General features: G+C 42.1%; 1 protein-coding gene across 1 annotated transcript in view; it reads right to left on the reverse strand.

The window, feature by feature from the left end:
- The window catches only part of LOC136864162 (uncharacterized), a 1,211,188-nt gene that overhangs the window by 4,319 nt on the left and 1,180,286 nt on the right, over positions 1–26,583 (reverse strand). The window contains exon 9 of the mRNA XM_067140810.2: positions 230–342. Within this exon, the coding sequence (XP_066996911.2) occupies positions 230–342 (113 nt within the window). The remainder of the gene's footprint in view (positions 1–229; positions 343–26,583) is intronic.

A 26,583-nucleotide genomic window follows, 5' to 3' on the forward strand; every position in this document is an offset into this window, starting at 1 on the left:
GAATGATCGCAGAAAAAAATTGAACCTATGGATATAATGTTTGATGTGGTTACCCACAGTGTTTGTATCTACCTGAAATTTGAAATATATTTTAATCGTAATTAAAAGTACGTCTGTTAAAACATAGAATGCGAGGAACATACAACACCATGCGTTCAAGGATTTTGGGCGACTATACATCTTTAATTTTAAATATTTGTCCTAGAATTAACATTAGAAAATTCCTTACGAATGTGGTCAGCACAGCAGAGTGACGGTGCATGGGATCCGTGGAATCTTCGCGGGCAGGCATCAAGACCTCAGGTCGCTGCAACGGTGATTCGGTCAGAAGTGGATCAGTGGCTGTAAAACAGAAACACTGTGCATAATATTCATGGTAGAAACGTGGAAAAACACAGTATTATTCCATAATACCACTGAGTGAAATGGAATGCTACATGGTGAAAACATGGCATGCGTGATACTATGAGGCTGCTGTCAGCCATACATTACGCACTAGACGGTAAAAATTGGGATTATTCAATTGTTAAAAAAAGCTGCTTCGTGTCTATAGTACAGTAACTTAAAAAAAAGAATGAGCGCAGAAAAAAAATTGAACCTATGGATATAATGTTTGATGTGGTTACCCACAGTGTTTGTATCTACATGAAATTTGAAATACATTTTGATCGTAATTAAAAGTACGTCTGATAAAACATAGAATGCGAGGAACATACAACACCATGCGTTCAAGGTTTTTGGGCGACTATACATCTTTAATTTGAAATATTTGTCCTAGAATTAAAATGCCAAGTAGCAGCATTGCAAATAGTTTCTTCACTCTTGGTACTAGTAGGTACATTGTTTCTCTTTCAACTTATAGTTTCCTTGTGCCCGGAAGAGGTCTAGAGACGATATCCTTAATTTTATTTCTTATATCTTTTTTCTTGGAGAATACTTCAGAGTATCTCTAACAGAGATGTTCATTATAACACTAAGTAAGATGAAAAGCCAGCAGCGTGAATTCCTTGAATTCCAGTCATGGACTAGGTTGGGAGTGAATGGTATGTCGTCTTGATATCAAAGCTGTCTTCACTCAGAGACACCTACATACAAGTGCAATTCCAAAGCATTGCTAAGGTGGAAGTTTGTACAAGTTCTATAGAGTGTAGGTTGGGTAAGGTGACTGTGTAGAATACAGCTGGTCGCATGTTCAGTCTTTCAGTGCTCTCTTGTCACAAAACTATTCTTACATTGAAGACTGTTACTGGACAAAAAGTTGTAAAATGAATTATGAATAATTTGTTTCAATTTGAATTATTACTTATCCTCCTATTCTCGCAGTTTTCTCTTTTAATGTCCCCTTCCCAATTTGAATGGGGTGTTAATGGAACCCCGACGCTCAAGTTAGGACACGATCAAGGTTTTAAGCCTAGGGTACACTTCTTCTCGCTATAAACTGGTTTCTTTCAACATACTACCCCATGTCTAAAGGGTCTGAATCGGGCACAAGAATGATTTAGCAACAGTATCAGCTTGGCATATATAATCATGTTCTTAATCTGTTTCCAATTACGGTGAATTTAACAATATGAAATTCTTTTCAACAATAGCAGTAAGTTCCTTTAAAAAATAAATAATGTTTATTTAATTATCTACTCGTACAAGGTGAAGGAAGTCAAATGAATTGAATACCAACTACGAGAAGGAGACCACGAGAAACTACTAATATTCAGAAATAACCTCTCATCGACTACGACGGGAATCAATAGTTGCATCATAAGTCGTCGTCATCCTAAAGCTGTATGTTATGGGTGATCCATCTATACCGACTTACACGACTGGAAAGAGCAATTGTACATCTCCTATCATATGAATAGAATACTAATTTAATCAGCAATGACCTCTGAATTTTGCTTAGTGTCGCAGCTGCTATTGTCAATCTCAGCATGAGTAATAACCAGTAACACATCACATTGCAGCGACGCAGGCTTTTATCCTTCTTGGCATAATATCTACGGACCCTCCAAGCCACTGTTATTCCAATTTGTCTGAATTGTTAATGGCAATTACTTGTCTGTGCTTCAGACTTCGTAGCCTATCAGGTCGTTTAATATTAGCTTGTTTTAATCGATCCCAGGCACGCTCGTAGAGTAACGAGATCTCCCTTGTGAGACGATATTGACCTTGGTCAGAGAAATTGTCAAATGGCTACCTTCAAGGGCGTGGAAATTTTCATCCGTTGTAATTAATTATTATTCAAACAGCCACGATGCGATTTCATAGTTGATTAGATACTGTTATCCTGCTATTTCCAATCCTTGAGAAAGCCGTGAACGTCAAGAAGTCAGACGCTGACCCCATGTAATACTATCCCAAGCCATGACTGAACATAACATTGTAATAATCGCTGTGTCTACGGAGGTACAGGATTTCTATTCTCTATAAACTACTCGCCGATGATCGTCATAAAGAAGGCATTTGTGACATGCGTCGGCAACCCCTGCGCCAGTGCTCAACATTGTTTAGTAACATACCCTATGATGTCGAGTTGCAAGAGCGGGTCTATCAATGGTCGTCGAGGTAAGGAGTGTCAACATGTAACCAGTTTGTTACGGTTTGGGTAGACACACGATGGTCCGTAGCCTCCAAGTAATCATTATTCAGAATAATAGCATTGTCTCCATTTTCCAACGAATCTAAGGTCACAAATAGTGGCCATCAGCTACAGTTGCTACCCTAGATTGACTCGTGCCATATGAGCCCTCAGCACTATCGTTATTCATATATGATTCACATCATAACGTATGGCAAATTCCCACGTTGATAGTCCGTTCTGACCAAAAGTGACTATGCAGAGACTATCTAACTTCGATGTTGGCATCCTTACAATTGTAGAGTTGTAGATATTCTAACTGTGATCGATAACTGTGAAGATTCCATTGTAGTAATGTTGTCATAATAATGATCAAAAGCAGTACGAGGTTTATCTCCATTGTTATACTGGGAGGGAATTGTCGTCACTGGAATAGTCTGGCGTTACATTGATATGCGTTGGGTCTTCACTTTGACTGGCGGATTTCAGTAGTTTTTTTACTATTCGAGTGCCTTTGTTCTTTATGATTTTATCGGTATAGTAAGGATAGTGTTTTTAAAGGGCTTTAGAAAGACCTTCTATGTCTTGTGTGTAGTTTGAAGCAATTGCTGATATGTCCTTGGCACCAACTGTATTTTCAAAGAAGGATTGGAGCTGTAGGTAGCTGAGGGGGAATATTGATGGGTCGGCTTCCAGAACTTGTTTTACTGGCAGGATCATATCACTTATTGATTTTTGCGTGTCTGTCTTGGGTTTCTTGGAAGTGTGATTTGTCCTACGGTTTTCGATTTGTTCAGGAGGGGCCAGTATGGATTTGTTGCTATCAATAAGATTTGGATTAGTTGTTTCACTACTAGCTAGTGAAATTGGCCTTTTACATCCAGTAAAATTCGCTGTTGTAGGGGTGGCGTGTGTTTCCATAGGTGCTGCAATTTCTCTCTCAATTTGAATTCTGGAGGAGGGAGGATCATTACAGACTTGGCTAAGTGCTAAGTCAGGTTTGGTCAGTGAAGTGACTTCTTGAATAGGCCTATCTTTTGGGAGAGAGCTAGAAGTACCGATGTCTGTTTTGGGGTTTTCGACCTGTAGCTTTTGTGAAATCTAATGGAGCTGAGGAAAATGATTCGAAGAGGATTCATCTTTTGGAAGTGATACGTTGTTAGGACAATCTTTGGCCAGATGTCCTTCGGTATGGCAAAGAAAACAAGTGGGTGAGTCGGATGATAGATAATCCAGTAGTTTGTACAATTGTATTAGAGATGAAGGGATTCGGGAATTTATCAAAGTCTTCATTTTGAATGTACATTTGTCATCAAAAGCTTAAAATGTGGGAGAATCGTGGAATTGACAAACCTGCTCTGATTGGGGTAATCCTGGACATGATTTTCACACCGAGTTTTAACAATTCCTCTTCAATAACATAGTTTGGGATCACAGGACAGACGTTGGATAATATAATACGCTTGTTTTTTGTTAGAAGGGGTCGTATTTCCAGTGATACATTGTTTATTAAGATCTTAGAATTTGTCAATATCAGATCTTCAACATTTTTCTTACTAGAGAGAAAGATGCATATCCTTCCGTTCGATATACGTGAAACAAACCGAATGTTGCTAGGGGTTGTAAGTTTACCTATAGCTAGCACATAATGCTTGATACTGATCCCATCATGAGATTCGATTACAATAGCTTGTTCCTTGGAGGGGTACGACTGTATTGCAGCAGAATAGCTTAAGCTTGAATTACGTTCGTTACTAGGCCTACTTGTGACGGTTGTCATTTGGTTACCTGATGCGCTGTTAGGATGTGGAGGGTTATTTACGGTGGTGTTATTATTTGTTGGCTTACTTGGTGTCTGTTGAGGAGAAATATCATTGATTTTTTCATTCAATGAATTCGATAGATGCCGACCTCTATCAACAGAGGTGGCCATTTTGAGTGGGTCAACAAAGGGATTCAGGTTATCTGTATAGTTCTACACTCCTCACAAAGACCACGAATATAATGTCAGGTATCTTACTTACAAAAATGTAGTAGGTGATCTTTTAATATTTACTTCCGATCATTCTTACACTAATGTAACGATTACGAACCACTGTTATATAGCAAATCTTGAGCAAGATAATTACTCGCGAACATCATCAGTCACTACCTTCTCGATCCTCGAATGAATTGTCCAAGTATTTCAACTGTAACTACGTAACAATGAAAATGATGGCTTCCACCAATCTTACTACTGTACTTGGAAACATTGAAAATTATGGCTTCTGATAATCTAAGTACTTGGGAAACACAGGCTTCGAATAATTCGTCACTGTTCGGTCAAAATGTCATATCTACCTGTGCTCTTCCTATCCATTATTTATCTTAAGACTGGTCACGCCTCGCAGCCACATATGGATATGTGGATATTAGAACAATATTCGTTGTGTTCATTTTCCTATGTCTACGTGCAAAGAGAAATGAACCTTACCGTACCGCACTCTAGGAATGTAAATTTGCACGATTGATTTACGAACTCCTATGGAATAATTTATTTAAGGTGTACTTTCCTCTAGACGTCAGCATACGAAAATGACCACAACGAAAATTGTTCTGATGGACTGCGTATCGATATATGGCTGGGAGGCGTGGCCATTCTCAAGTCAAATAATGGATAGGAAGGACATTGCGAGATATGGCTTTTTGCCCGAACAGCGAAGAATTCTTTACTTCAGATCTCAAAATAAATTTATCTCACACCATTATACATGGGTCCACCAAATACTGGATCCTGCACAGGGGTAGCAGAAGACGTGGATACACACGTCTTAAGATAAATTAATCAGTACGACAATGCGCATTGTAAGTAGCACAGACGAGGGAATATTACTGAGGAATTGTGAAAACTTCTGTATATACCAGGTGTATGCATCTCTTTTCTGGTTTCACTAAGGGATAGCGGCAGTAAACTGTACGCAGCGTATGAATTTGACACATACATCAGTTAGCTCGTCTGACGTTAACATACTAACACACACAACTTGAGTTCGCCAAACACTAGCGTCTGTGTTGTAGCCTATCGTTCAGTGATCATGTCGACGTTTGTGCCTGAAAAAGAACATTTGCGGCAAGTATTTCTTTTCTTCTTCTTTAATCCAAAGAAACAGGCGGTGGAAAATCATCGTTTGCTGGTAGAAACATATGGTGAATACGCTCCATCGATCAGAACATGTGAGACATGATTTCGACAAATTAAACGTGGTGATTTTAATGTGAAAGACAGTGCGCGCTCTGGGCACAAACTCAACAGCAATTGGCACAAGCATTAAATATGCCACAAAAAACAATCAGCGGACGTTTATGAGCAATGGAGATCAATAAACTCGGTAAACGGGTCCACACGATTTGAATGAACCCGCAAATGGAAAACCGCAAAGTCACTCGTGAAATGCTGCTTCAACGCCACGAAAGAATATCATTTCTGTACCGAATTGTGACGGGTGACGAAAAATTGATTTATTTTGAAAACCCGAAGCGGAGAAACTCGTGGCTTTCACCTGGCGAAGCTGGTCCTTCATCACCAAGGTCAAATCGCTCCGTCGTCTGGTGGGACCAGAGCGGTATTGTGTATCATGAACTCTTGAAGCCTGTCGAAATCGTTAATGCACAATGCTATAGCCAACAAATTATTATTTTAAATCACGCATTGATCGAAGGACGAACGGAATTGGTCATAAGACATGGCAAAGTGATTTTGTTTCACGACGAGGCGCCGACTCAGACAGCAAGACCAGTGAAAAACACCTTGAAATCGCTGGGATGGGACAATATGCCGCACCCGCCGTACTGCCCTGACCTGGCGCTATCTAATACCTCTTCGCATCAGTGGGGCACGCGCTTGCAGAGCAGCACTTCAGCAATTTCGAGGAAGTTAGAACATGGCTCGACGAATGGTTTGCCGCGAAAGACAAGCAGTTTTCCTGGTATGTTATTAATAACTTACCTGAAAGATGGGCGAAGTGTGTAGAAGCCGATGGCCAATATTTTGAGTAAACAAAAAATGAATTTCCGTTGAAAATTATGCGTTTTCTTTACCATAAAACCAGAAAAAAACCGTATGCATACACCTGGTATTTGACCGAGGTCCGTCATGTGCAGATTACATGAAAGAATGTCACTTAATTGTCATTCCGTTTCGGAATTTAATGACCTCTGTGCTAGACATGTAAGAGAACTATATGGAAAAGTGCATGTAGGATTCTAAGGAACACTCATGGAAAAGTCGCTCACGACTCACGTGATTACATAGATGAATCGTAAATTGTTTGCGTGAACACACATCAGTTCCTTGAAGTGTACCTGTTAACTGTAGGAGACAGTGGGGGAGGTGATGTAAAATACAACATTGTACTGGGGGTAACTAAAAAACTTGTAGAGATATTGATATGCGTAGGGAAAGTACTAATTCTTAGTTAAGTAAAACGCTACTAAACTATGGCAGTCTTTGGCCCGAGAGAAACTGATGTGTACCTGCCTATCTGAGTCGCTACATGTGTACTTTCTTCATTCGAATGACATGGCTCAATTCCCAGTCAGGAAGTGTATTTGAAATGAATCCAACATTTCTATGAAAGTCCATGGCTCTGAGGTTTACTCAGCCAACAACAGAAATGAGTATCAGGGTGATTCCTGGGGCAACAGGTGGTCAGGCATGGAACCTACCGATATGAACTTCTTGGTGCTCAAATTGGCGATATTTTTTTTTAACGTTCACACCTTGTGTGGGGATAGCTTTGTTTTGTTGGGAAGGGATGAGGAAAGTAGGGATCGGGTGTTGTTGAGTTGGTCCAATGCTGCTCCAACGATTAGTAAAGGGGGTGTGATCGAACAGGTCCGATGCTAAAATATCAAAACGAAGGATCGAAGAAGTCTTATCGTCTGCTCATAAACTATACCAACTGTCCCAATAAAATGACACAGGAAAATGTAGTAAATATAGGTAGTGGCCTTTTGGCCTTGACCTTTAGGTTAGATTAGGATCGCCACATTTGACACGATTGTGTCTTGTCACCTTTTGAATATTTATAGTGCTATTAAAACAACGTGCGTGTTCTGACAGCTCCTTGCGTAGTAGTAAGGGATGGCAGTTACTATGGCAACCAGTACACGCCTCCCGTTTAAGCCAATCGCAGCTAGATAAGCTCTCTCCCACTTCCTACCCTTTCTGTCTTAAAGCTCCGTGAGGGGGCCGGTCCAAGTTCTACGTTGCCGATTGGTATACCGTAGCCAATATTGTGATGTTTGGAACATCACAGCTTATACAAAATTATCCAACTGTGTAATTAATTGGAAAAATGTGCATATTTAATTAGAGGTAGGTCATTTTTTATTATTGTGTTTATATATAGGGTTTTAGTCATCTATTTCACATCATCTTATCATTCCTTTGTATCACGGCTATAACGTATTCTGAACGAACGAATTCTTGAGTAACGTATTACATCACTCATATTAATAGCTTGCAGTAAATTTCCAGCAACCGAGATCAGGTGACCGGACTCAGCGTGCTAATTTTAGTCCTTTGCCAGGAAAAAGACGTCATGAAGTTTGCAAGAGTTCTTACCCCTCCCATAGCCTTGTTAACTCCTACTTTTAGAAGTTTGCTACATGACATTTAGATTGCCCGGGAAAGTTCAACCTATGTAGAATGGACGTTATGGAACAAGATGATGGATAATACAACGATGGATGGGAGAAGGGTTAGTACATCAGATCTTGCTGGACCATGTGGTATGGTACATGGGGGAAGATTTTGGAGCCTATATACATCAACGACAAGAGCTGGAGAGCGTATATCGGTGAGTTCTAGTCTATTCTATCATTACATTGGAGGAGGGCTGTACGTCTTGACATCGGAGAAGGTCTTAACTGCTGAAGATCTTAACTTGGTTCACGTCACATTTGGGTAGAGCACTAATCAAAATTACTCTCATTGAGAGCTGATTATCTCAATGACGAGAGTTAAAGACAACGAGAGACCGGTTTTTTACTGGTATAGGACAGGAGAAATTTTGTTATGTATTTAGTTACGCTACAATGCTGTAATACGGAAGAATACAAGTGTATTCTCTCCACGAACGTAACCCAAGGTGGTTTTGCTATTGAAATTACGACTCAACTTTATGTAAGGAGTACTGTAGGAAGTATTAAAGTCAGGTAAGTCATTGTTCAATTAGTGTGAGCTACTACTACTACTACTACTACTACTACTACTACTACTACCACTACTACTACTACGAGAGTTCCATCAATCATCAGCTGCTACATAGATCGTATCCAGATAACAGAGTCTACAAATGGTGAGCTAATGGCATAAATTACTTCAAGTCTCTGCGCAACAGTTCAGTTTATTAAATTTTATTTCATTCAATTTTTCTTTGGCTTCCGTAAGTTCAGAGTTCGTAAATACGCCGTCACGTTTTTCATCCTAATAAATAGTTATTTAATTAGTTATTGCAGAAATTCTTATTAACGATCCTTAATTTCCAAGTTAGAGTGTACTTAATGGTTAGTGTTTCATCACCCCACCTCTGGGAGTATTTAGAGGCTCATTACCTATTATTATTATTATTATTATTATTATTATTATTATTATTATTATTATTATTATTATTATTATTATTATTAATTATCGACTATCGTCTTCAATCCGTAGGTTTGAAGGCTGGCGCCCAGTGTATTCTCTCCACGAACGTAACCCAAGGTGGTTTTGCTATTGAAATTACGACTCAACTTTATGTAAGGAGTACTGTAGGAAGTGTTAAAGTCAGGTAAGTCATTGTTCAATTAGTGAGCTACTACTACTAATACTACTGTTTTAACCTGTTTATGTATTCTTTGGCTCATGTAGTCCACTGATGGCCCTTTGGGATATCTGAGGGAAAATTATTTCCCTCTCTGTACAGGTTTCTAACACAAAGTACCAAAGAGGTCATTGTATTTACGAACTCTGAACTTACGGAAGCCAAAGAAAAATTGAATGAAATAAAATTTAAGAAACTGAACTGTTGCGCAGAGCAAGTATTTATTTATGTTAAAATTAAGGTGACCCTGCACATATCCGTGGTGCGAGAGTAGGTACGTCACAATGTGGCCGGACTATACCTATAACAGTGCCTGCTCTAAGTGATATCATTATCTGTGCAGTGTGTTTTTTAAACCAGCTAAATATGTATAGTGCTATTGTGTTCGTTTTATTAAGTGCTAATAATAAGTGTATAGTTATCAAGACTGGCATTTTAGTGCAGTGTAAATTTTACATAGAGACGTGTGCAGATTATTAGAATAATGCATTAATCTTGCGTATATTCCCTCATTTGGTACAAAAATCTCTATACATATGAATGTAAAAGTATGTTTTAACCTGTTTATGTATTTTTTGGCTCATGTAGTCCACTGATGGCCCTTTGGGATATCTGAGGGAAAATTATTTCCCTCTCTGTACAGGTTTCTAACACAAAGTACCAAAGAGGTCATTGTATATTGAAAAATAGTTATAATTATACTTTAAAAGTGAATTACTGTTAGTTTTATAATTTATTCTAATTATTTGCGCGTTTGTTGTATAATATTCATAAAATGTAATTTCAGATTTTTCTCAAAAATTGGTAGGCCTAATGCAGTTTTTCTCGTTTTAGCATTAAGTCAGCAAAATTGGAAAATGCTTTGAAAAGTTAATAGTTGAATTTAAGTATAATAGGTGTTACCAGCACCCTTCGAAATTATGTCAATGTTTATTTTTTCGTTTCTTAAGATAATAATTATACATTCTTCTTGTTCTTTTTCTTCGTCTTTGCTTCCTCCTCATTAGGATGGACGGGCTTCGATTTTTTGAATTTTGGACAAAGCATGTGAGATTTTAGAAATTAAGAATCGCGACCTGTGCTTTTGCTTCGGATTCACTAAAGAGAGGTCCCATAAATAATGATCGCAAGTTTAAAGGCGCTCGAAACGATAAGGTGAAAGATGGACTTTTAACTATCACAACTCGCATTTTAGTTATAGCAGGCATCTTAAATTGTGCCGACGCCTAATACAGGGTCCGAGCGATTTCCCTTCTTTATGTATACAAAAAATCTCTTAGATATTTCTCCCATCCTCACCCAGATTTGAATCCAGTATGTTCAGAAGGCCAGTCAAAGTGCCATTCAGCTGCTGAAATGTACCTAAAAATGAAATCTATTGTCCGGAGATAGACTGATAATAGCCTCTGAGGTGGGTAATTATGAGTATGTCTTACGATGTTTGAGCTGAGCAAATTATTGCTGAGCCACTTTGTAGTAATAGCAACAATATTTAATTTTATTTCAACGCCTTCATGATTCCCGTACATGGATTTTATTTTCCGCAGCGCCTAGCACAGAGCGAGAGACTTTCATTGTACTGTAGTTGTAGTAACTCAAGCCGGATCATGTGGCAACACAGCGCTCCCGCTCCTTCGCTCGGCTCCACGTGATGCGAGCTGTCAGAACACGCACGTTGTTTTAATAGGGCTATAAATCCCTCAGGAACTAAAAACTTAAAGCCCCTCTCACTTAACATAGAAAACATTTTACACGTCTACTAGTACTACACTGCACTGAGACTGCCTGATAACTGACAATGAGTCTAGAGGAATGAGGCAGTTTTTGAGGGGTGGGGGTTTGGTTAGCAATCCATTCGTGAATTCCTACCTCTATCTGCCAACTACCCGTCGGACTAGTTCAACCGAAACCTTTCCTAACAGAACAAAAATATCTTCGGAATATTTTGACCGTCGGACCAAGTCGGTACTAACCGTATGTGGGTCGACCGTAAATCCAGTAGCGTAGGCATTATGGCCAATACCTCCATATTCTAAGCATGTGTGTAAAGTCTACCTGGTAAGACCTGTGGCTAAGAACACATACCGCAGGGACTCATATCAATCACATCAATATCAATGACGAACCCAGTAACTGAACTCGGTGCCGAGCAGGTATCAATCAATCAATCAATCAATCAATCAATCAATCAATCAATCAATCAATCAATCAATCAATCAATCAATCAATCAATCAATCAATCAATCAATCAATCAATCAATCAATCAATCAATCAATCAATCAATCAATCAATCAATCAATCAATCAATCAATCAATCAATCAATCAATCAATCAATCAATCAATCAATCAATCACTTATGATCTACATTTAGGGTGCCGCCCAGGTGGCTGATTCCCTATCTGATATTTACCTGGAATTTTCTTAAATGCTTTAGAAGATCTCGGAAATTTGTCGAACATATTCCTTGATAACTTATTTTAATCCCTTACTCCTCGTTCTATCAATATATTTGCCCCAACTTGTCCACTTGAATTCCAACTTTATCTTCGTATTATGGTATTTTCTACTTTGAAAACTCCGCTCAAGCTCATTCATGTACAAATGTCATTCCACGCCATCTATCCACTGACAGCTCGAAACGTACTGTTACAAATAAATCTCCATCTGTTTCATTACTCTAATTTATTTCAGGATGTCATCATAAATGCACGCACACATATTTAAACACAAGCAATTCTAACAAGTTATGAATGGCCACACTAATTAGGCTACCAGCCTATTTACGAATCTCTCTACCTTATGGCGCAGCAAGCGTCCAGCCTGTGCCTTTACCTGAGACGCTAATCCTCACTTTCACTTTCCCTAAAAAGACAGCTGGATTTGGAACACAGTGCCACACACGACGACAGTTCGTTGGTTCGGCTCCACAGATGTATTCCACACAGTCCCATGTAGAGAACGACTAAACAGCTCCACAGTATTCAACAGAGGGACGATACTCACAACGGTGAACATTAACACAGGTCCATTTATCCTCGCACTCACGATAGCGCGTTTCCTCGCTGGCTCACGGAGATTCTCAGTCCACAGAATTACACGAACACACAGTACAGCCTACCATTCTGTCGCCTCCAGTTACACAGTCACTGGTCTCTTCGCACCACAACAACAGCTCGCTCGCAGGGGCCTTATATTTATACCTCGATGCTGGGCCACTAGAACATTCAGGGTTCGGCTGGAGATCGAACTATCCCGTCATATATTCTAGAAATCGCATGGAGAAACTAGGTGAAGGAAACAACAGAGGAAGGGCCGTTGCATGTCCTCGGGTGGGCTGGGAAGTTGTCCGAGATGGCTTAGTCATCCCCTTCCAGGCAATACCGAAGGGGCTGCGACAAGGCTGGCGGTCGCTTGAGCACGTAACAATACCATATAGTCGAGCCTCTCGTCTCCTTACTCGCAAGTCTTCCCACCTCAAAGTTTGCAACATTTTCGTAGCACTAATCCTTTGTCGGAAATCACCCAGAACAAATCGTGCTGCTTTCCTTAGGAACATTTCCAGTTCTCCTCCGGCTCCATTGCTAAATGGTTAGCGTACTGGCCTTTGATCACATGGATCCCGGGTTCGATTGCCGGCAGGGTCGGGAATTTTAACCATCATTGGTTAATTTCGCTGGCACGGGGGCTGGGTGTATATGTCGTCTTCATCATCATTTCATCCTCATCAGGACGCGCAGGTTGCCTACGGGAGTAAAATAAAAAAGAACTGCATATGGCGATCCGAACTTGTCCTCGGACTCTCCCGGCGCTATAAGCCATACGCCATTTCATTTTTCTTCAGTTCTGGTATCAAGTAATCCTGTTGTGGGTCCCATACACTGGAACCTAAATCCAATTGGCGGTGGGTACTACAGATATTTTGTCAGCCTAGGTGCAGTATTGACTATGGGGTCGTTACCTTCACCTCCAGAATGGATATCATCAATTTCCCCATAGTCACTGTACTTTTACCTACAACATCTGAAAAACCTATCATGCCCTCTTCTCGCCCATGATGTTCATTATCTACTTCTCCCGCATTTTGACCGAGAGTTTTTGTGACTACGGGCCTGGTAGGGTGACAATGAGGTGCTGGCTTCTCACTTTAACCATCTTTTCCTACGCCCCTGTCAAGAATGCTGGCCGCTGTGAGAAGGCTGTGGCCAACACAGCAAATTGTTACCGGTGAAAGCCTACTTTGCGCACAGTATGAATGGAGCACTAAAAATAAGTTTTGATGTTTTTTTAAACTGTATGTAAAATTAAAAACAAAATGTTCGTTCACATTGAAATAGATTTCACATAAGCATCCTCGTTGCATTAGATGATTTGCCTCCGAAAAAATTAAATACCTCCTTCTTCTTCTTCTCTTCGTCGTCATCTGTTTACCCTTCAGGGTCGGTTTTTCCCTAGGACTCAGCGAGGGATCCCACCTCTGCCGCCTCAAGGGCAGTGTCCTGGAGCTTCAGACTCTGAGTCGGAGGATACAACTGGGGAGGATGACCAGTACCTCGCCCAGGCGGCCTCACCTGCTATGCTGAACAGGGGCCTTGTGGAGGGATGGGAATTTTGGAAGGGATAGACAAGGAAGAGGGAAGGAAGCGGCCGTGGCCTTAAGTTAGGTACCATCCCGGCATTTGCCTGGAGGAGAAGTGGGGAACCACGGAAAATTACTTCCTGGATGGCTGAGGTTGGAATTAAACCCCTCTCTACTCAGATGACCTCCTGAGGCTGAGTGGACCCCTTCCAGCCCTCGTACCATTTTTCAAATTTCGTGGCAGAGCCGGGAATCGAACCCGAGCCTCCGGGGGTGGCAGCTAATCACACTAACCACTACACCACAGAGGCGGACACAATTAAATACCAATGCGGATAATTCGCACATTGTTGTGCAAAAAGGGCTTGGAGAGAGGAAATCTTATGCATAAAGGTATGCTACATGTATAATAACCAAAGTTATATGGATCAAAAGTTATTATAAATATTTCATTTCTGTAAGGAAATATTTTCTATTTCGCAATGTTTCTCTTAATAAGAAACTAATAATAAATGACCTTCAGTAATCACAAGTAATACGATTACACAGTTATTCAGAGTCACGTAATAGAAAACGTTGTTAAATACAGATTAAGAAATAGACCCTGTAAAAATAAAGGAATAGTAGTTTTAAAATACATTAAACTAACGTTTCCCTTGAAGGTATTGCGATTATACTAATAGTTTTAGATGGTTTCGACTCTAGACTTCTTTGAATATTGCGTTTAGTGTTGATACGAGCGCAGCCGTCCGGGTCCTTGGCTGAATGTTTTGCGTAATAGCCTTCGAGTCGGAAGACTCCGGGGTCGATTCTGGACTGGTCCAGGAATTTCAACTACATGTGGTTAATACTTCGAGTTTGGGGACAAGGTGTTTGTGTACATCTGAATACACTTCTCTTCATCTATATACAACACAACATGCTACCAACCACAACACGAACACGCAATAGTAATACATCCTTCAACATAAGGTTGGCATCGGGCGTAAAACTGGGCTAAATCCATACGTAATGGACTTGGTGAATATTTGTTTGAACAGTGCCATCTCAACATGCAAAGAATAATAGTGTTATTGTCTTTAAGTCCCACAGCTACTTTTTGACATTCTTTGGAGACGCCGAGGTGCTGGAATTTCGACCCGCAGAAATCCTTTTACGTGCCAGTAAATCTACCGATACGAGGCTGACGTATTTGAGCACCTTCAAATACCACAGGATCGAAACTGCCAAGTTGGGGTCAGAAGGCCCGCGCCTCAACCGCCTGAGTCACTCAGCCCGGCAACATGCAACGAAACGAAAAGAATAAAACAAAACATTATTTAGGAAATACATTCAAAATGTAAATTTTTTGTGTGGTCATTTGGCCAGTTACGTAGGCTCTGCCACTTTTCCCCCTCTACTGCCCTTGTGCCCTTATCAATTACTATTTTTATGTATTTATTTTCCAAAAATTCTTGCTACAATTTGTGGACGGCAGATGAAGAAAGTGCAAGCTCCTCATACACAGAAGTGTCCCCATCTCCGTTGATTAAACATATTAACTTACTGTACATAATAAAATCTGCGTCTGTCTCTTAAATCAGACCAAAGTCTGGCTGTATCCTCAAATAGCACCACCAAAGTTTATGCGGCTCCGCAACAACTGATGGTGGCAACAAAGTGAGGCGTACTAGGCAAGATGAGGAGTGAAGTAGTTTGCCATTGCTCTCCTCACTAGGCCAGAAAGTGCTATTGCAACACGACTAACCTTATGAGAAAAACCTTTCCTAACAATCAGACGCACTCGTCGTGCTGAGAATGTCATTACTCAGCACCACTCATTCCCCAGCTGCTTCCATATGTCACAGCCATGTATGAGACTGGAACTTCGGTGGAAGCAATATTTCTCTGTGGCCTATGACAAAAGACAGATGCAAGGGTAGTGCATCCATCAAGACATGGCAGCAGATGATATGTTACGTATGTACAATTTTACACCTTACCATTACTATTTGAACAACTGCGTATGATCCCATTAAGACAAAGCTTATAGATCAATGGTATAATTACTCGCTCACTCATACCACGCACCCTACATTCATACAGAAAGAGCTGCTTTTTATATACACTTTCTGTTTACACGAGTTTAAAGGCCCTTTTGAGTCTTCACTTTGCGGCAAAACTGTTAGAGAGGGAGATCATTTATTATACGAGGAATGTTATTCCAGAGCAGAGCGGTTGTAAAACCCGGATTCGTATGCTGTTATTTTTATGAAACGGGGAAAGAGAGAGATACATTATGCTGTACGGATCCAGCGATATGATAGCTGGAGGCGATGGAAGGGGGTCAGTTTACCAGTGCCAGCCGGAGATTTTCGAAGAAAGATTAGATGTATTAATAGATATTAATGGTTTACTTGCAACTTTATTACCTAGTCTGCAAGTGAATCACTCTGCTCGATGGTGGAAAGCGCTTAACTTCTTCACGTTTTCCTCATTGCTGTTCTCAGGTTGAATATTGGATCTGACATTGATGATACCTCCCTTAATATCCGTCCTGTCGAAAAGAGTAAAATGGCTCTTTAGTTCTCCCGTTGACCACCTTGAAGTGACATGCACGATATGTCCCACTGGACTTGGACTAAAAATTCAAAATTTCGTAATCATCTGCATTATTATCCGTCGTACGATAAATACGTACCTAATGTTAACGAAGCCGGCCCCGTGGTGTAGGGGTAGCGTGCCTGCCTCTTACCCGGAGGCCCCGGGTTCGATTCCCGGCCAGGTCAGGGATTTTTACCTGGACCTGAGGGCTGGTTCGAGGCCCACTCAGCCTACGTGATTAGAATTGAGGAGCTATCTCACGGTGAGATAGCGGCCCCGGTCTAGGAAGCCAAGAATAACGGCCGAGAGGACTCGTCGTGCTGACCACACGACACCTCGTAATCTGCAGGCCTTCGGGCTGAGCAGCGGTCGCTTGGTAGGCCAAGGCCCTTCAAGGGCTGTAGTGCCATGGGGTTTGGTTTTTCTAAATGTTAACGAAAATATTTGAGAATAATCTTCCTATAAATGCCATCTCCGTGTGATTACCATTACGTCATATGTACCTGATAATACAATCCTGACTGAGAAGAATCCAAATATGCAGTTTTGTTGAAATAAGTCCAGCAGCCTTCCACTTTTAGGAATATACAAACAGATGGATAACTAAACAGACAGACACCAAAGGGAAAATTTCTACCTCATGTTACCACGGTGTTCAGATATATTATGAAAACTTACACCCTGTTTCCCAGTCAATGACCGGGTCAGGGATGGGATGAATGAAGCCCCCAACTTGCGGCGAGGATATGAATTGTGCCGGCTGCCGAGGCCTGTCGCACTCCTCTGGGACAATGATTAATGACTGACAGATGAAATGAAATGATAGTGGAGAGTGTTGCTGAAATGAAAGATGACAGGAAAGACCGCAGTACACGAAGAAAAACCTGTCCCGCCTCCGCTTTGTCCAGCAAGAATCTCACATGGAGTGACCCGGATTTGAACCAAGGTATCCAGCGGTGAGAGGCCGGCGCGCTGCCGCCTGAGCTATGGAGGTTTCAGATATATTACGTGGGGGAAATTTTAAAGCCGAGAGAAATATGATGCATCCTCTGATTTTCTCCTATTATGCATCCCTCAAATAACTGCAGGTCTGCGAGGGTGTTCGTCATTGGCTGCAGAGCATGAAGCTCGTAGAAAATAGTAATTTTCTCCGTCATTTGAAGAGTAATCGAAATTATGTGCAATAATTATTTAAAATAAAGGGGCGTTTCGCATATAGTCTACATATTTTACATATAATCAATAGGGAAGGAGAAAAAACATACACTCTTCTGGTCTTCCTATAAACTCCCAGTCTATTCAGTGATTTTTGAATGATATTCACATCGAAGCCTGGTCCTGGACAAGTAGACTCTAGATATGAAGTTTAGCCGAGTTATAAGCAATAGTGTAAGAGAAAATTTGAATAAACTCTTCTGATCTTCCTGTAAACTCCCAGTCTATTCAGTGAATTGTAAATAATATGCATATCGAAACCTCCGTGAATACGTAGATTCTAAGTATGAGGTTTGATCGAAATGTATTTAGTAGTGTAAGAGAAATTTAGAAATACATCATTGAGGACTTTGACACGGATATTGACTTTCGAGGTGGAACGGCCAGACTTAAGTACAGTTCAGTGATTTTTAAATAATACGCATATCATAACCTGCTCCTCCATGAGTAGACTCTAAATGTCAAGTTTAGTCGAGATCTATTCAGCCGTTCACCCGTCATGGTTGAACAAACAGACAAACAGACACGAAAGCTAAAAACTACTGATATGATCTTGAATTGACCTGAAACGGATAAATAATCATTTGGCGAAATAAAAGGCGTCCGCCTCTGTGGTGTAGTGGTTAGCGTGATTAGCTGCCACCCCCGGAGGTCCGGGTTCGATTGCCCGCTCTGCCACGAAATTTGAAAAGTGGTACGAGGGCTGGAACGGGGTCCACTCAGCCTCGGGAGGTCAACTGAGTAGAGGAGGGTTCGATTCCCTCCTCGGCCATCCTGGAAGTGGTTTTCCGAGGTTTCCCACTTCTCCTCCAGGCAAATGCCGGGATGGTACCTAACTTAAGGCCACGGCCGCTTCCTTGCCGCTTCCTTGCCTCTTCCTTGTCTATCCCTTCCAATCTTCCCATTCCGCCACAAGGCCCCTGTTCAGCATAGCAGGTGAGGCCACGTGGGTGAGGTACTGGTCATCCTCCCCAGTTGTATCCCAGACCCAGAGTCTGAAGCTCCAGGACACTGCCCTTGAGGCGGTAGAGGTGGGATCCCTCGCAGAGTCCGAGGGAGAAACCGACCCTGGGGGTAAACAGATCAAGAAGAAGAAGAATATTATAAGACGTATATACCGGGTGATATATTCTGCAAATATGTCATTTATTGCGCCTTGAAATAAAAGAGGTACACGTAATATAATCGAATGAATAGGTTATGCCATATGTTCTGTGATGTAAAGAAGTTAAATGAACACTGTAAAACATCATTGAAGACTTTGACACTGATTTTAACTTTCGGTGTGGAACGGCCATACTTCATCATCATCATCATCTGTTTACCCTCCAGGTTCGGCTTTTCCCTCGGACTCAGCGAGGGATCCCACCTCTACCGCCTCAAGGGCAGTGTCCTGGAGCTTCAGACTCTTGGTCGGGGGATACAACTGGGGAGAATGACCAGTACCTCGCCCAGGCGGCCTCACCTGCTATGCTGAACAGGGGCCTTGTGGAGGGATGGGAAGATTGGAAGGGATAGACAAGGAAGAGGGAAGGAAGCGGCCGTGGCCTCAAGTTAGGTACCATCCCGGCATTCGCCTGGAGGAGAAGTGGGAAACCACGGAAAACCACTTCCAGGATGGCTGAGGTGGGAATCGAACCCACCTCTACTCAGTTGACCTCCCGAGGCTGAGTGGACCCCGTGCCAGCCCTCGTACCACTTTTCAAATTTCGTGGCAGAGCCGGGAATCGAACCCGGGCCTCCGGGGGTGGCAGCTAATCACGCTAACAACTACACCACGGAGGCGGACACGGCCATACTTAAGTGCCAAAACCACTAGCAAATATCACGTATGTTGACTTCGTGGTCGAATAGGTTAAGGGCTGGGGTACATGGTACGTGAGTATCGACAGCGTAGTGGTTCGATTCGAGCATTTAGAACATTTTTTGAGCGACAGAGGTGCTCCATTTTAGCGGGGATACAATCATAATAAATATTTTTTTCCTATTGATTTTAAGTGATGTGCTCTGATTTGGCGTCTTTCCCTTAAGGTGATGAAGGGATTGGGAAGGAAATCGGCCTTGGTCTTTTATTAAGGCACCGTCCCGGCATTTGCCTGGTGGTGAAAATGGAAAAGCGAGGAGAACCATTTTCAGGACGGTCAGCATGGGATTCGAAGCCGCAACCTCTCGAGTCCAACGCCCACAAACAACAATCCACACCCTACGAGGTCACATCACAGCACTTATTCATTTCCTCACGATTTCTTCCTGTGAGGGGTACGGTGCGTAGTTGCTAATTAATGGAGAAAGTACGGTCGAATTAATATGTACGCCAGGTGCTCCGTAATGGTAAATGAACACTGTAAAGCATTATTGAAGACTTTAACACGGATATTAACCTTCGATGTCGAACGGCCATACTCAAATAACAATCATTTAGCGAGCATCGTGTACTCTGTATTTGTGGCGGAGTCGGTGAAGAGCCGGTGTCTGAATACCGGCAATGCAGTGGTTCGATTCTGACCTAACGAGTGTATTTTCTTATTTTTGACCGACAGATCGTGCCCCAGTTTAACGGACACACAATGTTTATGCACACTTACCAGGTCACATCAAGGCACGTATTCATTCACTCACGATGTATTCCAGTGACGAGTACGTTGATATGTTGCTCATTTATCGGGAAAAAAGGTAGAACGCAATCCAGTCGCAACGTCTCTATCACGAGCGTTTTCCTGGCAGAAGACTACCGACTACCAATACGTTCCGAAACCTTGAACGAAGATTGCAGTCAACTGAGACGCTTGGAAGGGTACCTACCGTTAGAGATGCTCCTATAACGTCTGGTCCAAATGAAGACGTTGTTTGGACGCTGTCCATAATAATCCGCATATTAGTACTCGGACAATTGCACAACACACTAACATCAGCCGGTCATCAATCATGTGTATACTGGATAACAATAAATTTCACCCTTACCTTCTGCAGTTACACCAGCAGTTCCACGGACGTGATTTCGATGCTATAGTAACATATTGTCAATGAGAACTACGCAGGGTGACCCATAATGCAACCTTTTTGCCAAGAGTCCTGTTTTCAGACAAATCACGATTTCACAACAATATGCACTATCGCAGCGCGGAGAATCCCCATTGGGTAAAACTGGGCCGATTCCAAGTGCAGTGGAGAGTGAATGTATGGTGCGGGATCTTAAGTGACTATCTCATCGGACCATATTTCTTCGACGGACATCTAATGGGGGCACACTACCTTAATTTTCTTCAAAATGAACTCCCACAGGCGCTGGAGAACGTGCCACTGCGCGAGCGATTACAAATGTGGTTTCAACAGGACGGGGGCTCCACCTCACGGGTCAGTAGTCGTTCAGAACCATTTTATGCTTCATATCCAAATATATGGATAGGAAGGGGCGGACCCGTTCATTGGCTTGCAAAATCACCCGATCTAACGCTAGTTGATTTTTCCTGTGAGGTCCCTTAAAGCAAGTAGTGTATGCACAGGAGCCTGAAGATCCTGGTTATGTGCTGCAACCGATCAACTGGCCATGCCAAGCTGTTACACCTGACATGTTACAACGTGCAAGAACGTCTTTAAAACGTCGTGCAGAAATCTGCATAAACCAAGATGGTCAACATTTCGAACACTTGTTACACTGAATATGCAGGGCACCCTACTTCCTACCTACAGACCATCATGTCGTAGTCCAACCTGGCTACGTTACATCGCGGTCATTTTTAGAACCAAATAGAAATTCATTCTTTGGAACAGGATGACATGTGGCCATATTACAGACACTGAAAACGGCGTTAATCGAAAAATAGTGTACCAGCCTGTGAAACGAGCCTACTACCAGACAGCTTGGCTGGTACAATAGCAGTGATGCGTGATTTAGCCACATTACCTACCGCGAGCCGTGGTGTGTAGTTAGCAAGTTGTAGTCCTTATAGACACTTCCTCTCCAAACGTAAGATCCTGTTATTCGCAGCCGTGATCATTTTACACATTCATTATATTTTGAATGATAGAAATTATACTACCGCGAATGATTTATGTGATTTTCGTGAGCATCATATAAACGGTATAGTTGTACTAAGGCCATAAAGAGCAGGTACTAAGGTTTTTCGTATGACTATGATATTCGCGTTAGTTCGGTTACCTTCCTCCGAAAAAAATAAGGGGCTGGTGAACCACCCGGTTTAGATATAAATGATATGAGTAAAAAATCTGGAATCACAGATGAGGATACTTGTGGATGATGTTAAACCGTATAAAGACCGGGCGACCTGGCCGTGCGGTTAGAGGCTCGTGTCTGTGAGCTTGCATCCGGGAGGTAGTGGGTTCGGATCCCACTGTCGGCAGCCCTGAAGATGGTTTTCCCTGGTTTCCCATTTTTACACCAGGCAAGGGTTGAAGCAATAAGGAGCCTGATGTACATCGACCTGCCTTGGCGGGGACAGGCAACGGATCACTCGTTGCATTTTCTGTTCTGCCTAGGCCATCGTGTCTTTCAGGATTAAATGCTTTCAGGGCTGGAAACCAGGCTTTATTTACCCGCTCAGATTCCTTCGTACGTTTAACAATGACCCAATGACCGACGCCTGTGATACTCCAGAGGTTGCCAATGTGTTCGGTGACCTGTCCCCGTCGAACACGACACACTGAGTTCGATCTACTATGAGTGACTTCAACCACGTCATCGGTGTACTTTCGATGCCAAATTTGCTAAGTTTTAACAAGAGTCTTTGATGAGAAACTCGATCAAAGCTTTTTTGAAGTTAAAAACAAGGCAATCTACTTGAAAGACGTTAGTCTGTTCTAAAGAGTTCTGCCAATCATCAGCCACCTTTGTTAAAAGAGTTGTAAATTGTACAGGACTTCCCTCAGAATGAAGCCATGTTTGATTTGATTTAACAGGTCTCGTTCGCTCCAGAATTCCAGTATGTTCTTAGCAACCAGGCGCTCCATGCATTTATAAATACCAGACGTTAGTGAAATAGGGTCGTAGTTATCCATATTTTACTTATCAGCATCTTTGAAAGGAACAACGTTGAAATGTTTCCATTCATGCGGCAGAGTCTCGGTGTTAATGGACAGGTTATACACTCACGATTATTAGTATTCATTTCATGCAAGGATATCTGTACAGACTCCTAGACGCCCAGTACCGGATTACACTCTCTCCCATTGTTCACAGAGTAGAGACGTTTATAGGAAAACCCACACACACAACTGGAGAGCGAAGATAAATATTTCAACTCATTGAGGGTCAAATTCTCCTGTTTCTTTGTAATACTTGTGTAACGCAACACAATAGGCCATTTTAGAGGAAGTTCTGTAATATCACCGCCAGTAAAAATGTTGCGTATGAACTCTCTCACACTTGGTCTCATAGCACAATGCACTTTCCTGTTTTCGGATGCTGCTCAATTTTCCTTTCTTTCTCCTATAATATATTGTGAAGTAGTAACTCTCTGGCCATCAACGTGAGAAGGCTACTGCGTATTTTCTGTTTCCTGGTATGGAAGGCAGAGGCAGTCCATTGTCTACGTAGGGTAGTCTGTGGAATAACGTAGGACTTCGACGTTCCTGAAGAATACAGTCGACCTGATCTTACAGTATCAACTGCTTCCCACCTTATTTCTACAGAATATCCCAGCTCTAGAGCTGCGTTGTTCTGAGTTTCATTTTAGACATCTACAAATATAAAGCAGAAACTTAAATCTTAAATGAACATATTTGTGAAATTTTAGAATTTTTCAGAGCATATACTCTGTAGTCACGTCCTAGTTTGTGAACTATGGGCAACGGCTGAGTGGCCTAGCAAGTGGCCCTGACAGTCGGGATACCAGTTGCTATGGAATGGGAGTGGGCATCTCGGACATACACTGAGTCATGGCCCTCCTTGTGCTCAGGCCGCTAGGACTATACAATCCACCGGTGCTCCATAACCAGTTAGAGGAGAGATCCTCACTTGGACTATGTGTAAGTAGGGTAGCGTCCTGCTTCATGAATTTACCGAGCTCAGAACATTTTAAGTAAGCCTCAGACCTATGGGAGTAACGGAGTCCCACTCCCATATGACAGGCGAGGGACTCCTTGGAAACAACTTGGCGAACGAAATGGAATTCGATGGGGAGCTATCAATATTAATGGGGCTTATGGAAGAAAGAAAGTTGAACTGGCTGAGTCAGCTAAGAGGATACATATGGATGTGCTGGGAGAAAGTGATATTCGGGTAAGGGGAGATAACAAGGAAGAGATAGGAGATTATAAAGTGTACTTGACGGGTGTTAGAAAGGGAAGGCCAGAGTCTGGGCTAGGGCTCTTTATCAGGAATACCATTGCACGCAACATAGTTTCTCTTGGGCACGTAAATGAGCGAATGATGTGGGTAGATTTGTCAGTTGGAGGAATTAGACGAGAATTGTCTCAGTGTATTCACTATGTGAGGGTGCAGATGAGGATAAAGTTGACAAGTTTTATGAAGCATTGAGTGACATCGTGGTTAGGGTCAACAGCAGGGATAGAATAGTGCTCATGGGCGATTTCAGTTGGAGATTTGGAAATAGAACTGAAGGATACGAAAGGGTGATTGGTAAATATGGGGAAGATATGGAAGCTAATGGGAATGGGAAGCGTTTGCTGGAATTCTTTGCTAGTATGGGTTTAGCAGTTACGAATACATTCTTCAAGCATGAGGTTATTCACCGTTACACATGGGAGGCTAGGGGTAACAGATCCAAAATAAACTATATCTTAACCGACTTCAAATTAAGGAAATCTGTTACGAGTTTTCTGGAGATTTTGATCTGTAGTAAACTAAGTATCTCTAGACCTAGGGTAGAGAAAGTGAAATTTGTCTGCAAAAGAGTAAAGGGAGATAATCTCCAGGACGAGGAAATTAGACAGAAGTACATGGATATAATTAGTGAGAAGTTTGGAACAGTAGACAGGAAGCACGTTCAGCATATACAAAGAGAATGGATGGCACAGAGGGATGCTGTAGTAGAAACAACAAGGAAATGCCTAGGAACAACTGTGTATAAAGATGGGAAAAGGCGAACATCTTTGTGGAATGATGAAGTGAGAGCAGTTTGCAAACATAAAAGGAAGGCTGGTAGAAATTGCTCCAAACAAGGGCCGAGGCAGACAGGGATTTGTATGTAGATGAAGAAACAGAGCGGAAAAAATAGTTGTTGAATCCAAAAAGAAGTCGTGGGAAGATTTTGGTAATAACCTGGAAAGGCTAGGTCAAGCAGCAGGGAAACCTTTCCGGACAGTAATAAAGAATCTTAGGAAGGGAGGGAAAAAGGAACTGAACAGTGTTTTGAGTGATTACTGGAGAGGTGGAGGGAATATTTTGAACGTCTTCTCAACATAAAGAAAAATCTTCCTGGTGGTGTTGCGAACAAGGCAAGCTCATTGGGAAGAGGAAATTTATGTTGGTGAAATTACGCTTGAAGAAGTGGAAAGGATGGTAAATAAACTCCTTTGTCATAAAGCAGTAGGAATAGACGAAATCAGACCTCAAACAGTGAACTATAATGGGAAGGCAGGGATGAAATGGCTTCATAGAGTAGTAAGATTAGCATGGAGTGTTGGTAAGGTACCTTCAGTTTGGATAAAAGCAGTAATTGCACCTATCTATAAGCAAGGGAGCAGGGGGGATTGCAACAACTATCGAGTATCTCATTGATTACTATACCCCCCACCACGGCACTTAACGCCCTTGAAAGGGCTTAGGCCTGCCCAGCGACCGTGCTCATCCCGAGGGCCTGCATATTACGAGGGGCTGTGTGGTCAGCACGACGCATCGTCTGGACTTCCAAGACCGGGGCCGCCATTTCACCGTCAGATAGCTCCTCAGTTCTAATAACGTAGGCTGAGTGGACCTCGAACCAGCCCTCAGGTCGAGAGAAAAATCCCTGAGCTGGCCGGGAATCGAACCTGGGGCCTCCAGGCGAGGGGCAGGCACGCTACACCTACACCACGGGGCCGCCCATTGATTGGTATACGAGGCAAATTTTTCACTGGCATCGTGGAAGGGAGGGTGCGATCAGTCGTTGAGAGGAACTTGGATGAAAACCAGTGTGGTTTCAGACCACAGAGAGGCTGTCAGGATCAGATTTTCTGTATGCGCTAGGTAATTTAAAAATGCTACGAGAGGAATAGGCAGTTGTGTTTATGTTTCGCAGATCTAGAGAAAGTATATGATACGGTGTCGAGGGAAAAGTTGTTCGACATACTGGGGGACTATGGAATTAAATGTAGATTATTAAAATCAATCAAAGGCTTTTATGTTGACAATTGGGCATCAGTGAGAATTGATGGTAGAATGAGTTCTTGATTCAGGGTACTTGCAGGGGTTAGACAAGGCTGTAATCTTTCACCTTTGCTGTTCGTCTTTTACAATGACCATCCGCTGAAAGTAATAAAATAGCAGGGAGGGATTCAGTTAGGTGGAAATGTAGTAAGCCGACTGGCCTATGCTGACGACTTGATCTTAATGGCAGATTGTGCCGGAAGTCTGCAGTCTTTTTTTTTTTGCTAGTTGCTTTACGTCGCACGGACAGAGATAGGTTTTATGGCGACGATGGGACAGGGAAGGGCTAGGAGTGGGAAGGAAGCGGCCGTGGCCTTAATTAAGGTACAGCCCCAGCATTTGCCTGGTGTGAAAATGGGAAAACACGGAAAACCATTTTCAGGGCTGCCGACAGTGTGGTTCGAACCTACTATCTCCCAAATACTGGATACTGGCCGCACTTAATTGACTGCAGCTATCGA

The sequence above is a fragment of the Anabrus simplex genome, chromosome 2 (assembly GCF_040414725.1).
Source record: "Anabrus simplex isolate iqAnaSimp1 chromosome 2, ASM4041472v1, whole genome shotgun sequence".
Classification (NCBI taxonomy): Eukaryota; Metazoa; Arthropoda; class Insecta; order Orthoptera; family Tettigoniidae; genus Anabrus; species Anabrus simplex.